We start from the raw sequence: 13,136 nt of genomic DNA, 5'->3' as shown, positions 1-13,136 counted from the left end.
CTTCCAGGTTCCGACTAGTTGAAATTTTCGCGCGGCTTTGTTCGGTGTTCGCACTTCACAGAGAAACAGAGAGCTATGTTGATGGTGGCCACAACAGCACCGCCAAACTTGTTGTCGATGTCTCCTCTTCCTCGCCACGAAAACAAATCAAAATCTTTCAGACCCTCAAATGGTTACATCTTCCTCAAACCCTCTTCAAAAACCCCTATGTTATCTCCAAATTCGGGCCTTTCTCGTGCCCGATTTCGCGTCTCCAACTCTCTCGCCGCACCCTCCATCACCAGAGTTGCAGACAAGAACGCCAAGATTAACAAGTACTGTGAAATGGGTAATCTGAAATCCGCCATGGAAATGGTGTCCGGGGCTCAAAAATTCGAGCTTGGCTTGGAGGCTTACTGCTCCGTTGTGGAGCTATGTGCTGGAATGATGTCGCTTCAAGACGGAAAAAGGGTTCACTCAGTTATCTGTGACAATGGTGTGGAAGCTGATGGGCATCTGGGTGCAAAACTTGTGTTTATGTATGTAAAATGTGGGGATTTAAGAGAAGCGAGGTGGGTTTTCGATAAGTTATCGAATGGGAAGGTGTTTGTTTGGAATCTTATGATTAATGAGTATGCGAAGGTTCGTAATTTCAGGGAAGGTGTGTACTTGTTTGGGAAGATGCAGGAGCTTGGCATCCAAGCAAACTCGTATACGTTTTCATGTGTTTTGAAGTGTTTTTCGGCACTTGGATGTGTGCGGGAAGGCGAATGGATTCATGGATATCTGTATAAATTGGGTTTCGGTTCTGATAACACGGTTGGAAATTCGCTGATGGCTTTCTATTTTAAGAATCGAAGAATTGAGAGTGCACGTAAGGTGTTCGATGAATTGTGCGATCGAGATGTTATATCATGGAATTCGATGATAAGTGCGTATGTGTCTAACGGTCTTGCAGAGAAGGGGGTTGAGATTTTCAGACAGATGGTTTCTTTAGGGATAGATGTGGATTTGGCTACAATTATCAATGTTCTAATGGCTTGTGTAGCCGGTGGGAATCTTTCGCTGGGCAGGGCGCTTCATGCATATGCAATAAAAGCTTCTTTTGACGAGGATGTCATGTTCTGTAATAATGTTCTAGATATGTATTCGAAATGCGGGGATCTGAGTAGTGCAATCCAGGTTTTTAAGAAGATGGGTGAGAGAAGTGTTGTGTCATGGACTTCAATGATAGCAGGGCACATTCGAGAAGGGCTTTCAGATGAGGCAATCAGATTGTTCTCTGAAATGGAAAGGGACGGTGTTAATCCAGATGCTTATACAATCACGAGCATACTTCATGCATGTGCTAGTAGTGGCTCATTGAAGAAAGGCAGGGATATACACAACTACATTAAGGAACATGGTATGGACTCGAGTTTATATGTCTGTAATACTCTCATGGATATGTATGCAAAATGCGGAAGCATGGAAGATGCTCACTCAGTTTTTTCTCGTATGCCTGCGAAGGACATTGTCTCGTGGAATACCATGATAGGAGGTTACTCAAAAAATTGTCTTCCAAATGAAGCTCTTAAACTCTTTTCTGAGATGATGCAAAAATCAAAACCTGACAGCATGACAATTGCCAGTATCCTTCCGGCTTGTGCCAGCCTAGCAGCTCTAAATAGAGGTCAAGAGATCCATGGTCATATATTGAGAAATGGATACTTTTCTGAACGGCATGTTGCCAATGCACTTGTCGACATGTATGTCAAGTGCGGGGTACTAGTTCTTGCACGATTACTTTTTGACATGATTCCCGTAAAAGATCTGATCTCTTGGACTGTGATCGTTGCTGGATATGGCATGCATGGATTTGGAAGGGAAGCTATTGCTGCCTTTAATGAGATGAGAAAAGCAGGAACAGAACCCGACAGCGTTTCCTTCATTTCAATACTCTATGCTTGCAGTCATTCGGGATTATGCGATGAAGCATGGAGATTCTTCAATACTATGAGAAATGATTACGGCATTGTTCCCAAGTTAGAGCACTATGCTTGTATGGTGGATCTCCTTTCCCGCACGGGGAATCTAACCAAGGCGTATAAGTTTATCAAGACGATGCCGATTGAGCCAGATGCAACAATCTGGGGTTCCTTGCTCTGTGGTTGTAGGATCCACCATGACGTGAAACTAGCGGAGAAAGTCGCCGAACATGTTTTTGAACTAGAGCCCGAAAACACAGGGTATTATGTACTTCTGGCGAACATATATGCAGAGGCAGAAAAGTGGGAAGAAGTGAAAAAGTTGAGGGAGAGGATCACTCGGCGAGGCTTGAAAAAGAATCCAGGCTGTAGTTGGATAGAGATCAAAGGCAAAGTTAAAATCTTTGTCGCTGGAGACAGTTCACAGCCACAAGCTGCAAAGATAGAGTCCTTATTGAAGAGATTACGATTGAAGATGAAGGAAGAAGGCCAGTCTCCGAAAATGCAATATGCTTTGATTAATGCAGATGAGGCGGAGAAAGAGGTGGCCCTCTGTGGGCACAGTGAGAAGTTAGCCATAGCATTTGGGATACTGAACTTGCAACCAGGGAAAACCATACGGGTGACGAAGAACCTACGAGTATGCGGTGACTGTCATGAGATGGCCAAGTTCATCTCCAGGACATCTAGGAGGGAGATTGTTTTAAGAGACTCGAACCGCTTTCACCATATGAAGGAGGGGAATTGTTCTTGCAGGGGTTTCTGGTAATCTGAAGTTGGAGTTGAAGTGTAAATCACCTCCCCTTCACTCGGTTGATTGTCCTGTGCAGGATTTGGTTTAGTTTGAAGGCACGCTATGCTTGTTCGCCAGTTTTGACGTGACTGAGATTGGAAGGGTGAATCAAGCGTGGATATCAGCTATTTTACGGCAGTTAATCGGCAGTCGAGATGCAAGGTTTTTTGTAATTTGAAACGTCGTGTTGTAAATTCACCGATAGATCATAGAGCAAAGGAAAAAGTCGGTAAGCTCTTTCGAAATTAGTAAATTTCCCTTTCGGAAAAGGAAAGGTTTGTGTTTTTATTACAAGATTGTTTAAATTTTGCTTAATTTATCATTTGAAATTAGTGGGATTCGTCACGCACCGGGGCTATTTTTCCAATTTCGAGTTCGGGGCGTGATAGTAATTTAGTTCTGAGATTGTATGAACTTAAAATAGTCCTCACAAGGTAATTATGGTTTGTTTTTGACGTCATTCTACATAAGTAGTACTGTTCTTCCGAGTGAATAAAAAGGAAATCCACCGTTTTAATATCATGATATTAGTTTGGTGTTGTTGTGCTTTTTTAAAAAAATATTTTTGATGTGTTGTGAGAATAACAACGGTAAATAAAGTTATTGACAGTTTGGTGTGTGTGTGTATATATATATATATTTTTTTTTTTTTTGTAAAAGTGCTTTTAACAAAAAAAAAAAAAAAAGAGTTTTAACGAAACACTCATGGTACTGTTCATTTTTAACGAAAAACCACATTTTTACTTTTTCTTAGTACTATTCACTATACTTTTATTTGTTATTTTTCATTAAAATAAAAGTTTTTTTGAACTTTTCGTTAGTTTTCCTAAAAAAATATGATGTTTGATTGTTTGGTAAACTATTATATAAATTGTTGTGAATATATTAAATAACTAAAAATGATATAGTATTTATTGTAATATAATAATTGTTAAAGAGAATAATGCAAAGGCAATGATTGTAATTTTGTAAACTATGTGGGAGTATACTTATCATTTAAAATTTTCATTAAATAGGCAATGATTACTATGCTTTAAAAAAAAAAAAAAAAAAAAAAACCATTTTTTTTAAAACATGTTGTCCCAAGCCAACCCTCATTCATTCTAATTTGGAATTTGTATTTGATTTTTGGGGGAGTGGTATACTATTATGGCCAACTTTTATTTTTATTTTTTAAGGGGGACAACCACAGTTATCCACTACTTTCGAGCTCGTAGGAGGCTATGCTATTTGGGAATTACATCATACCCGTAGTCACAATCAAGCAGATTCACAACTTACAAAGTATTGAACCCAAGACTTTCCCTTTTTTGCTTTAAGAAGTTGTTGTCCATACTTTTTCACTGAACCACTTTCGTGGTTATTATATTGGCCAACTACCCGAACCCACATTGCACTGCCACCATTATTTGAATTCCAAAAGAGGCATATAAGGACCCAATTTTACCAAAACAAAAGTACATTTAATCAAATCAAATCCAAATTTATCATTAATGAACGTGCTACGAATATATACAACCAAAAGAAGAAATGAAACTTAGAGAAAGCGGAATTAATGAAAGGGTAATGTTAGGGAAATTAAATTTGCAAATTAAATGATGTGTCACCAATAAGAATAAGTATGTTTAACGTGTAAGTAATAAATTAATTATCAACTTTCATATTTTTTTAGTTTTCAAAACTTTGTGTATAAATTTAATAAAAAGTGAGAATAAGTAAATGCTTGTGGCTGAAGGAAGGAAGATTACATACAAAATATAGTAGCCGACCGTTGGATTGACTAAATCAAATGAAAATCCAGAGAGAAACAAAGGAGCCTCGCAGAAGGAGAAACAATGTATGCAGAAAATATGTCCCTAAAATTAAATCAACAAAGTGCAGTTTCAAGCTTGATCAACTCTCAACGACAGCATTTCGAGAGAAGAACCAAGAAAATAACGAGGAAGACAAGAGAAGAAAGCGCAATGGCCACACCAAGAACAACCTTATTTGGCCCATGTTGTCGATCCTTCTTCTGATCATCCTCATCACTGTCGTCATAGTCCGAATTAGTGCTGCCATCCGCCGACGAATCATCGCCTTTCGCCGGCGGCGGCGACATGGGCAGTCCATGTTTGTCGCAGGGAGAAATCCCCAGCTTTAGTTTCGACGACAGAACAGAGTTGTTGTAGCAGAGGTTGCTGTTCCCGCTAATCTTGAACACTTGTAGTCTGCTAATGAACGACGCATTGAACGGCACGACCCCGTGAAACTCGTTGTTTGCGAGATTTAAGTGCTTCAAGCCCTTCATGTCGGAGAGGAATTTCGGGATTGTTCCGTTGAGCTGATTCGAGCTCAGATCGAGATGAACTAAGTCCGGGATTGCTGAAATCGACTCCGGGATGGCGCCGGATAAAGAATTTGAGGACAAAGACACGTTCTTTAGCGAAATCAGGTTCCCGAACGAAGTGGGTATTTCGCCATTGATGGAATTGGAGGAAAGGTTTAAGGTTTCGAGGTTTTCGAGGAGTGTGAGGGAACTGGGTATCTTCCCCCGAAGTTTATTGCCGGAAAAATCGATGTGGGTAAGGTTTAAATTCATGTGTTTCGGAATGCTGCCGGTTAAATTGGCGTGGGAGATGGTGACTGACCTGAGCTTCTTCAAGTTTCCGAGGATGACGAAGGGTCCGGAGGCATTGACTTGGACGTTGGAGACGGTGAGATCGGTGAGGTTTTGGAGGCGGGCGAGCCAGACGCCGGTGAGGCGGCGGAGGGAGTTGATGCAGGTGAAGGAGTGGAGGGAAGCGACAAGGTCGGCGGGGAAGCGGATTGGAGCAATGGGGCAGTTGAGGAACTGGAGGGACTGGAGTGTGGAGAGGGATTTGAGGGCGGTGAAGGAGAGGGCGACGTCGTCGGAGCAGTTGACGAGGCGGAGGGAAAGGAGGTGGCGGAAGGGCTTGGAGGAGTCGCAGCCGGTGGTGTTTTGGGGGAGGATGGAGGGGTTTGTGCAGGGGTCTTTGGAGGTGGGAATGTTGAGGGATTGGAGGGCTCTGAGTTGCTTAGGGTCGAGTGTGCTTGAAGATGGTGCGGATGGTGAGGTGGTGGAGTTTGGTGGGGTGGGGGAGGAGGTGGGAGATGAGGTTGGGGGGAGTGGTGCTGTGGCTGAGAGGGCGGTGGTGGAGAGGAGGAGGTGGAGAAGTAGAGTGAGAAGCGACGGTGGTGGTTCCATTTTAGAGAGACAGAAATAGAGAGAGAGAGAGAGAGAGATCTTGTGTGATGGGGAAGAGTGGGAGTGTGTATTTGTGTGAGGAATTAAGTGTGTGTACTAATGGAAGAACTTGGGTTTTATAAAAAGAAAAAAAATTGAAAGAGGTTGGAAACAAGAGATTTTTTTAGTGTATTTGAAACTTAAATTGATATGCCATATGCCTTTTTGCTTGCATATAATGCATGTTGATGTTTCGAGTATGATGAAAAATCCCTTCTCGAGAACAATGAAATGAGAACTTAAACCAGCAGCCACTAACACCCTTGTAGGCAAAGAAAATAATAATAATCTACCAACTTTCTTCACTTTTATTCTTTTTGCAACAATAATTATGAAAAATAAGAGTGGTTGCTTGCATGAAAAGTATAACCCGGTTGAGTATGTAAATCTAATATATAAAGGGGATATTATATTCATACATCCCAAATTACTTTTTTCACACTCTTTTAATTTTTTTAATATTTATTTACCGAGTACCAGTGATGTGTAGAAAATATTAAAAAATTAAAAGGATGTGGGAGAAGTAACTTAGGATGTGTGAATACAATCTCTCTATATAAAATCGGCAGGCTTTTGAACAATGATTTTTGGTGTCACAAGTTTCACAAAAAATAATTGGTTAGAAATACCCTTCAAACAAAATTTTTTATAAACAACTCAAAATCATACATCAAATGTGCTCATGTTAAAATTTAAATACAAGAACATGTTAATGCAGTAATTAATCAAATAGTAACCAGTAAGTAAATGGCTTATTAATCTGACAATATCCTTTCAAAAATTTAGTTTTCCGTTAAAAGGCAGCGGCCAAATAGCTCGTATGGCTGCCGCAGCACGTTTATGGGATGGAGTAACTCCTACTCAGTCCACACCATTGTGAGTTTGTGGAGCAACTGTACCCTAGGTTCATAATAACTTTGGAGGAAAACTTCGATAGAGCTGCTTAATTAAGGTAGATCTTGCACCAAGTGTAACTAAATGTCTAAAATATATAACGTCCTCTAATTTTGTAAAAGTTGCTCTGCAGATGACGTGGTCAAAGTGCCAAACAAAAAATTTCCTCCACATCGTCAAGGAGTTTAGAAAAGAAATACTTACAAATGCAATGGACAAAGCACCTTACATATGTGTCAATTCATTACAATTACAACATCTTTTTACACTGATATGGTAGGGCAGCAATGCTTAAATCTTTACACAGTGATTGTCAAAATCCAAAAGAAAAAGGAAACGAAAATCATTACAAATCTTTCTAAACTACAAAGAGAGGAGAACTCGTTTGTGATTCCCAGAAATCGAGTTTTTCCTCGCATTCAAACTATAACGAATGCAACATCGTGGAAAACTTTGTCGTAATTTCTCAGCAGTCTATGGAAATGCAGCTTTGAGCAAGCGTTGAGCTGTCCACTTTGCTCACAAATGGATTTATCTTCACCCAAACAAGGGAGAAGACAGAGGCCAAGAGCACTGACCACAAAACAACGATGGTTGGAGTCCGGTTTTGGCGTCCCATGAGACCTTTGAGGAAGGGATATAGATGAAGAATCACCCAGAAGGCAAAGAAAACCTTCCCGAAAAGTGGCCCCCAAGCTTCGTATCCCTTGTTAAGGGCGTCCGAAAATCCTGCAACAACACCAACCATGTTGATGATGAGGAGTGTAGTTGGGGGAATCAAAAGTGTGGTCCATTTGATCAGATAGAGCTCTCCGAATTCTGTGTCTTCAGCTGATTTGGTTGTGACGGTGAAGTTGGTGTCAATTCCGGCCAACATCTTTAAGAAACCTTGGAAGACGGCAAAGAGATGGGCTGAAACACCTCCGATCACCCAGAACTGCTCGTTACGCCATAAGTCCTCAATGCGGACTCCACTCCACCTCAACTCAAGCACACTTGTAGCAATGATGGAGATGAAGAGGCCAAGAAACAGGGCACTTGCCAGGTTTGTAAGCTGAATCAAAGATCAAAGGAATTATTCTTAACTCGATAAATGCAGTGACCGAGTTTCTTTGGTATCAAGAAACACATTCAACGATTCAACAGTTTAAAACTACTGATGTGTTAGCCTTTCCACAAGCGCGGGAGGCGCTTTATTACGTCAGTCTAAGACAATGAATGCAGAAAAAACTTACTGTTGGGATGATGAATTTTCCTGTGAGAAGGCATATTGCAGGGAGTGTGCAGTAAGCGACGAGAGGGAGGGATGTGAAGGGGTAAACAATAGTGTTGATATATGCCATTCTCTGAAGCAATTTGAGGCGGCCTCCTGCAAACCCGTACCAGAGAGGACAATGTCTACTGAGGAAAATTTCCACCGAACCCAGAGCCCACCGAAGAACTTGGTGCAGTCGATCAGAAAGGTTAATGGGAGCTGACCCTTTGAATGCAGGCCTCAAGGGCATGCAGTAAATTGACCTCCATCCGCGGCAATGCATCTTGAAACCGGTTAAGATATCCTCAGTGATTGATCCATATATCCAACCAATCTGTGGAAACAAAAGAATATAAATCATTTAAATAGAAGAACACTACTTACTGAGTAGCAGCCAAAATTCATGAATAAGCTTCTAAAACTTCACATTCCGATCAAGTAGTTCTACAAAAAGTTGAATAGTACCCTACCTCTTTTCCCCACGCAGTCTTCTCTTCATAACCACAGCTAATGACGTGAATCGCCTCCTTGATCAATGTTGAAGGGTTGGAAGATTCGGCCACTCCTCCATTCTCCATTAGCGTAGATTCGATGAATACAGATGATAAGCCAAAAGTTTTCTCAAAGCTCGTCTGAGAGATCAGCATTGACCTCTCAAGCTCATCATAATCTGCATAAGAAAGCACAATATCTTTTATATACTGAAAGCCCAACTGCAGGCCATTTGTCTAAATCCAGTTTCAATGAAGGTCTAGTGACATACTGTCAATATCACGAAGGTTAAAAATGGCAGCATCAAGCTCCTCCTGTTTTGCATCTCGATAAGCCTCTGACACATCTTTAGAGGGCTTCTTGGAGGGACAGCAACAAGAGCAGCAGCCACACCATGAGCAGGAGGATGAGGAAGCAGCCTTGGATAAGGTGGGCATAGTAGGAGGACCGTAGCCGTAAAGTGCTTGCCTGTTGAAACAACATCCTGTCCCCACATATACTGGACCTTGAATGCCATCCAGTCCTTTCATGTTAACCTGAAATTAGAGAGTTGTATATTTTCAAAACTTGAATAGTTATTTACAATTGTGCAGGAAATGTAAGGTTACTGTCAAAATGTCGGGATATGTATGATAGCTTTGAACTCACATCAAAGAAAACTGTGTTGCGATTTGCATATCGATCACTGCGATCAATACCATCAAACCTCTGAGGAAACTGCACATAGCATACTTCTCGACCGACTTGAGGGTCCATCAAGAAACACATTGCCTCACGAATTGCCTGGCTGTTGTTAACGTAGTGATCACAGTCAAGGTTGAGGATGTATGGGGCATTTGTGAGAACCGCAGACACTCTTACCTGTATCAAGCCAATCAAATCAAGCAAGTTAAAAATGGAATTTTAGAGCACTCGGATGGGGTATTATCACTCTTATAGCATGTATATATACCAAAGCATTTTCAGCACCAGCTTTCTTGTGATGTGGGTAGCCGGGTCTCTTCTCTCTCGAGACATAAACCAATCGAGGAAGTTCATTTCCCTCGATGTCATAAGCACCGCTATGTCCAAGGAACACCTGAGAAGGGTAAAAGGAGGCGTTACATTTCAAAACGCTTTTCAAAATATAAGGTATCACTACTGTAACTTTAAAATCATGGTTTTCCCAGATGAACAGAGTTTTTAATCATATATTCCAGTTATTTTATAGCTCAATTGATCTGTACTTGACTTGGACAGATTTTGTTTAGATCATAAAAGAATATAGGGCTCGTTAGAGAAGTATAACATTTTCAAAAATTGAACTAAATAAACCATAGGGGATCTGTCTACCTGGATCATCCCAGGATGGTCACGCGAGTTATTTCCTGGCCATGGAGTTCCATCTTGCATAGTCCATCCTTCTTCTGGTGTTTTTTGAGCCTTTGCTACTAAAGCATTCATTCGCACTTTGAACTCTTCGTAATCTCTCTGTAAAAAGTTATGAAGTTATAATTAACAAAAGCTTTTTGATATTTAGACAAACAACTAGTACGATTGCTTCCATTTGATTTCGATATCATATTATCATGAGTATTCAGTTGCAATTAGAAGAAGCTTCGGCCATTAGGTACTTACTTTCATCGCTCTGCGCTCCTTCACAAAAGATGGTTGCACTTTATCCCTCAAGTAGTCAATCTTTTGTGAGAAGTAGAACTCAGGTGCACGTGGTTCAATTGAAAATTTCTTGCAGAATGGAACCCACTTTGTTGCAAATTCAGATGTTTCGGCAAGGGATTCAAATGTAAGCATGGCAGCACCATCATCAGACACATAGCAGGAAACTTTGTCCACAGGGTAGTCTACAGCAAGGATAGAAAGCACAGTATTGGCAGTAATCAAGGGTGGTTCTTTCAACGGATCAACTGTACTCACGAAGAAATCCACAGCAGCAAGCTCAGAGGGTTCACCCTCTCTTTCAAACCTGGCATGGAAGTTTATACAACCATTCAATGTACATCCAATGGGAAAACATCAGTTAACCTACCTTGGTAACCAGGTTAAAGCATAAGAAAAATCAGTTGAAGATATATACCTGGCAGATAACTGGTCAGTAAATGTAGTCCGATTAACTGGAGACCACTTAGGAAACTGATCCAACACCCAAGAAAAAGCGAACCAGATCTCACATATGATCGAAGTGAACCATAGACCGTAAGCACTATCAACAGGATTTGTTACTCGATAATGGAAGAAAAGGGCGAGAATGATCAATCGCATAATTATAACAGTTCGGTATGGTGTGATTCTGTTAGATGGAAGTGGTACGACAGCTGAAAGTGGTTCCGCAGCCTCTGATGAACTGCAAAGAATGCCATAATCAACACACTAGTTCAAAATAAATAAAGCATCAAATGTTACATATTGGATATGATCCGAAGTCGGAACACATCCAAGTTCATACATGCATATTTGTTCTTTTGCTTTCTTTTGAAATTAGACTCCGAAACTTCCCAAAATATTAACATGTTTTTAACCATTTCATTAACTGTGTTTATGAAGAATCGTTAGGATACTGATACGAAAGATAGGAAACTGAATACCATGAGTAAAACCTACTTATATTTCGATATGTAAAGATCGCAATACCTATGTGAGACATTTTTATCTCAACCTAACCCATAGAGATGCATGGTAGTGCGAATGCTTTTTTCTTCTCTTTTGTATCTAATATTTCTAATCGCAGGATTACTATCCATACGAAATAACAGCATACGAGTAAAACTCATCTTGTCTAAGCCAAAAACAACAGATTTTCCTTTCATGAACACCTGAACCTTTGCATGACATAGACAACAGCGTTATGGAAAAAGAATCAAAAACACGAAGCCTAAATAAAAAAACTAGCACCGTATAGTTTTGAAACTGCTTTTATCATTTTTGTTTTGTAGTGTCCTATATATAAACCCAAGATTTGATTGTACTTACTATTCCTCTGTCATCTGCTTCGCAGGTGGAATTTGAGCCTCTTTTTCCCCCTTAGGTGTATCCTTTTTCTTCTTGATCTTTTTATCCTTCTTATCCTTCTTATCCTTCCAACTTTCCACTCTATTCTTCCAAATCTGATTGCCAGATTCATCGTTTAATTCTTCAAGGATGACAAACAGAAAAGAACGTAAATTAGTACAAATGAGACAAGGGGGCTAAAATCGTTCACGAAAAGAATTATGACTCACCACTATCCAACGTAGACACACTGCTGATATGCCTAGCATGAATTCCTGTATCCTGCTGAAACAGGTATAAAGTATAAACATTAGCAAGCTGTCAGAGTACTTAAAAATTACAGCGTTGTAGATACACGTTCGTACCTGTGAATTATTCAGGTGAGCTTCCATTGTGGATCGAGTGCCTGCCACCTTTGTTTCATACTCCGCCAATGGGTTATCTGAAGAAATTAAGAGTCAATATATAGCTTACGAATCATGAGAATGAAAATCACGAGTTTGATTATGTAACAACCCGTATAAAACATAGATATCACAATTATCAATCAAGACCAAAAATTGAGCCCATTTTTCAATCTTCTTCCGAAAACTCAAAAGGATGCAATTTTAAAACGATTTTTCACCTCTATGCACATTTGGGTTTCAATTCAAAAATCCAAATAGCACATAGAGGAACCAAACTTTGCAGTTGCAGACACACAAGATGAACTTGCCTAAATCAGCCAAAGAGAGAAAAAGTTTGATCTTAATCCACCATCAAGAGTGTGGGAACTTGATCACTATCCTAGAAGGTTGTTCCAATGTGATCAACCAAACTATTTCTACAACTTGAAGGTACATAACTTCATGTACAAATATCACAAAACGTTGCCAATCTAATCGAATAATAAACGTAGAGACATATATCAAAGCATCTTAAAATACATACATAGATCAGAGAAATACAAGAACTAGACATACCGTCATAGGGAATACCACACTGCAAGCAAACTTTACGCCCGGCCTTGACATCATCATCGAAACAAGCCTTGCAAATGGGGAAATTACACTCGTGGCACGCCACAAAAACCTCCCCATTGGCACCAAGCCCCACCTGGTCGCCGCAGACATTGCACACAGGAGCCACGGACTGCATCATTTTGGACAAATTCGAAGCCTTTCCTCAATTTCCAGAGAAACCCAAAATTCCAAATGATCCTTGGAAAAAGGGGTCACACTCCAATTGCCAATCTGAGACCTGTTGCTGGTTTTAATGGCGATAAGGAAGAGGTGGATGGAGTGTGGTGGTTGGAAGGGTGTGTAAGTTGGGGTGTTGGTGTCATTGTTTTTGCAGAGAGAGGTGGGAAGCTTAAGCTATGTATTGTTTTTCTTTTGTTTTTGCCCGAAGGAATGAGATTTGAAATTTTTGCGGGAAGTCTAAGGAAGGTTTCGGTTGGGCAAGTTACATCCTTGAACCAACCGACCTCTGTCGACCTGTTGATATTTTCCCACCAAAAACCTCGGATGGACTGAGTTGGGTGTC

At 40.4% G+C, this 13,136-nt stretch overlaps 3 protein-coding genes across 4 annotated transcripts; 1 reads left to right on the top strand and 2 right to left on the bottom strand.

Moving 5' to 3' along the window:
- The first annotated feature begins 22 nt into the window (after positions 1-22).
- Positions 23-3,199, top strand: DOT4 (Pentatricopeptide repeat (PPR) superfamily protein). The gene has a single exon (XM_068469120.2). It carries the CDS (start codon positions 76-78, stop codon positions 2,713-2,715), a length of 2,640 nt encoding a protein of 879 aa, XP_068325221.2. The 5' UTR covers positions 23-75; the 3' UTR covers positions 2,716-3,199.
- Positions 3,200-4,469: 1,270 nt separating this feature from the next.
- Positions 4,470-6,104, bottom strand: LOC137727491 (receptor-like protein 51). Its single transcript, XM_068466343.2, has one exon. It carries the CDS (start codon positions 5,945-5,947, stop codon positions 4,640-4,642), a length of 1,308 nt encoding a protein of 435 aa, XP_068322444.2. The 5' UTR covers positions 5,948-6,104; the 3' UTR covers positions 4,470-4,639.
- A 988-nt stretch (positions 6,105-7,092) lies between these two features.
- Positions 7,093-13,005, bottom strand: LOC137729332 (cellulose synthase A catalytic subunit 8 [UDP-forming]). Of its 2 annotated transcripts, none has more exons than XM_068468252.2 (13): positions 12,575-13,005; positions 11,978-12,054; positions 11,843-11,897; positions 11,595-11,754; positions 10,702-10,968; positions 10,245-10,590; positions 9,960-10,097; positions 9,580-9,705; positions 9,276-9,488; positions 8,899-9,163; positions 8,606-8,805; positions 8,116-8,469; positions 7,093-7,934 (listed from the first exon to the last, which is right to left on the bottom strand). In XM_068468252.2, exons 1-13 carry the CDS (start codon positions 12,750-12,752, stop codon positions 7,347-7,349), a joined length of 2,967 nt encoding a protein of 988 aa, XP_068324353.2. In that variant the 5' UTR covers positions 12,753-13,005; the 3' UTR covers positions 7,093-7,346. The 2 variants fall into 2 exon arrangements, with proteins under 2 accessions (XP_068324353.2, XP_088533202.1); XM_088677076.1 differs by having other exon boundaries at positions 11,843-11,894; positions 12,575-12,951.
- Positions 13,006-13,136: the final 131 nt, after the last annotated feature.

The sequence above is a fragment of the Pyrus communis genome, chromosome 10 (genome assembly GCF_041283825.1).
Source record: "Pyrus communis isolate YQ-2024b chromosome 10, ASM4128382v1, whole genome shotgun sequence".
In the NCBI taxonomy this organism is placed as follows: Eukaryota; Viridiplantae; Streptophyta; class Magnoliopsida; order Rosales; family Rosaceae; genus Pyrus; species Pyrus communis.
This window is presented reverse-complemented; position numbering and strand designations above follow the sequence as displayed.

Excerpts from the sequence above, each read along its gene's own strand:
- DOT4 (XM_068469120.2), top strand. The coding sequence starts at position 76 with ATGTTGATGGTGGCCACAACAGCACCGCCAAACTTGTTGTCGATGTCT.
- LOC137727491 (XM_068466343.2), bottom strand. The coding sequence starts at position 5,947 with ATGGAACCACCACCGTCGCTTCTCACTCTACTTCTCCACCTCCTCCTC.
- LOC137729332 (XM_068468252.2), bottom strand. The coding sequence starts at position 12,752 with ATGATGCAGTCCGTGGCTCCTGTGTGCAATGTCTGCGGCGACCAGGTG. Across the intron at positions 12,055-12,574 it reads GTGTGGTATTCCCTATGACG|ATAACCCATTGGCGGAGTAT; the intron begins GTATGTCTAGTT and ends TAATTTCTTCAG. Across the intron at positions 9,164-9,275 it reads GCAACACAGTTTTCTTTGAT|GTTAACATGAAAGGACTGGA; the intron begins GTGAGTTCAAAG and ends CTCTAATTTCAG.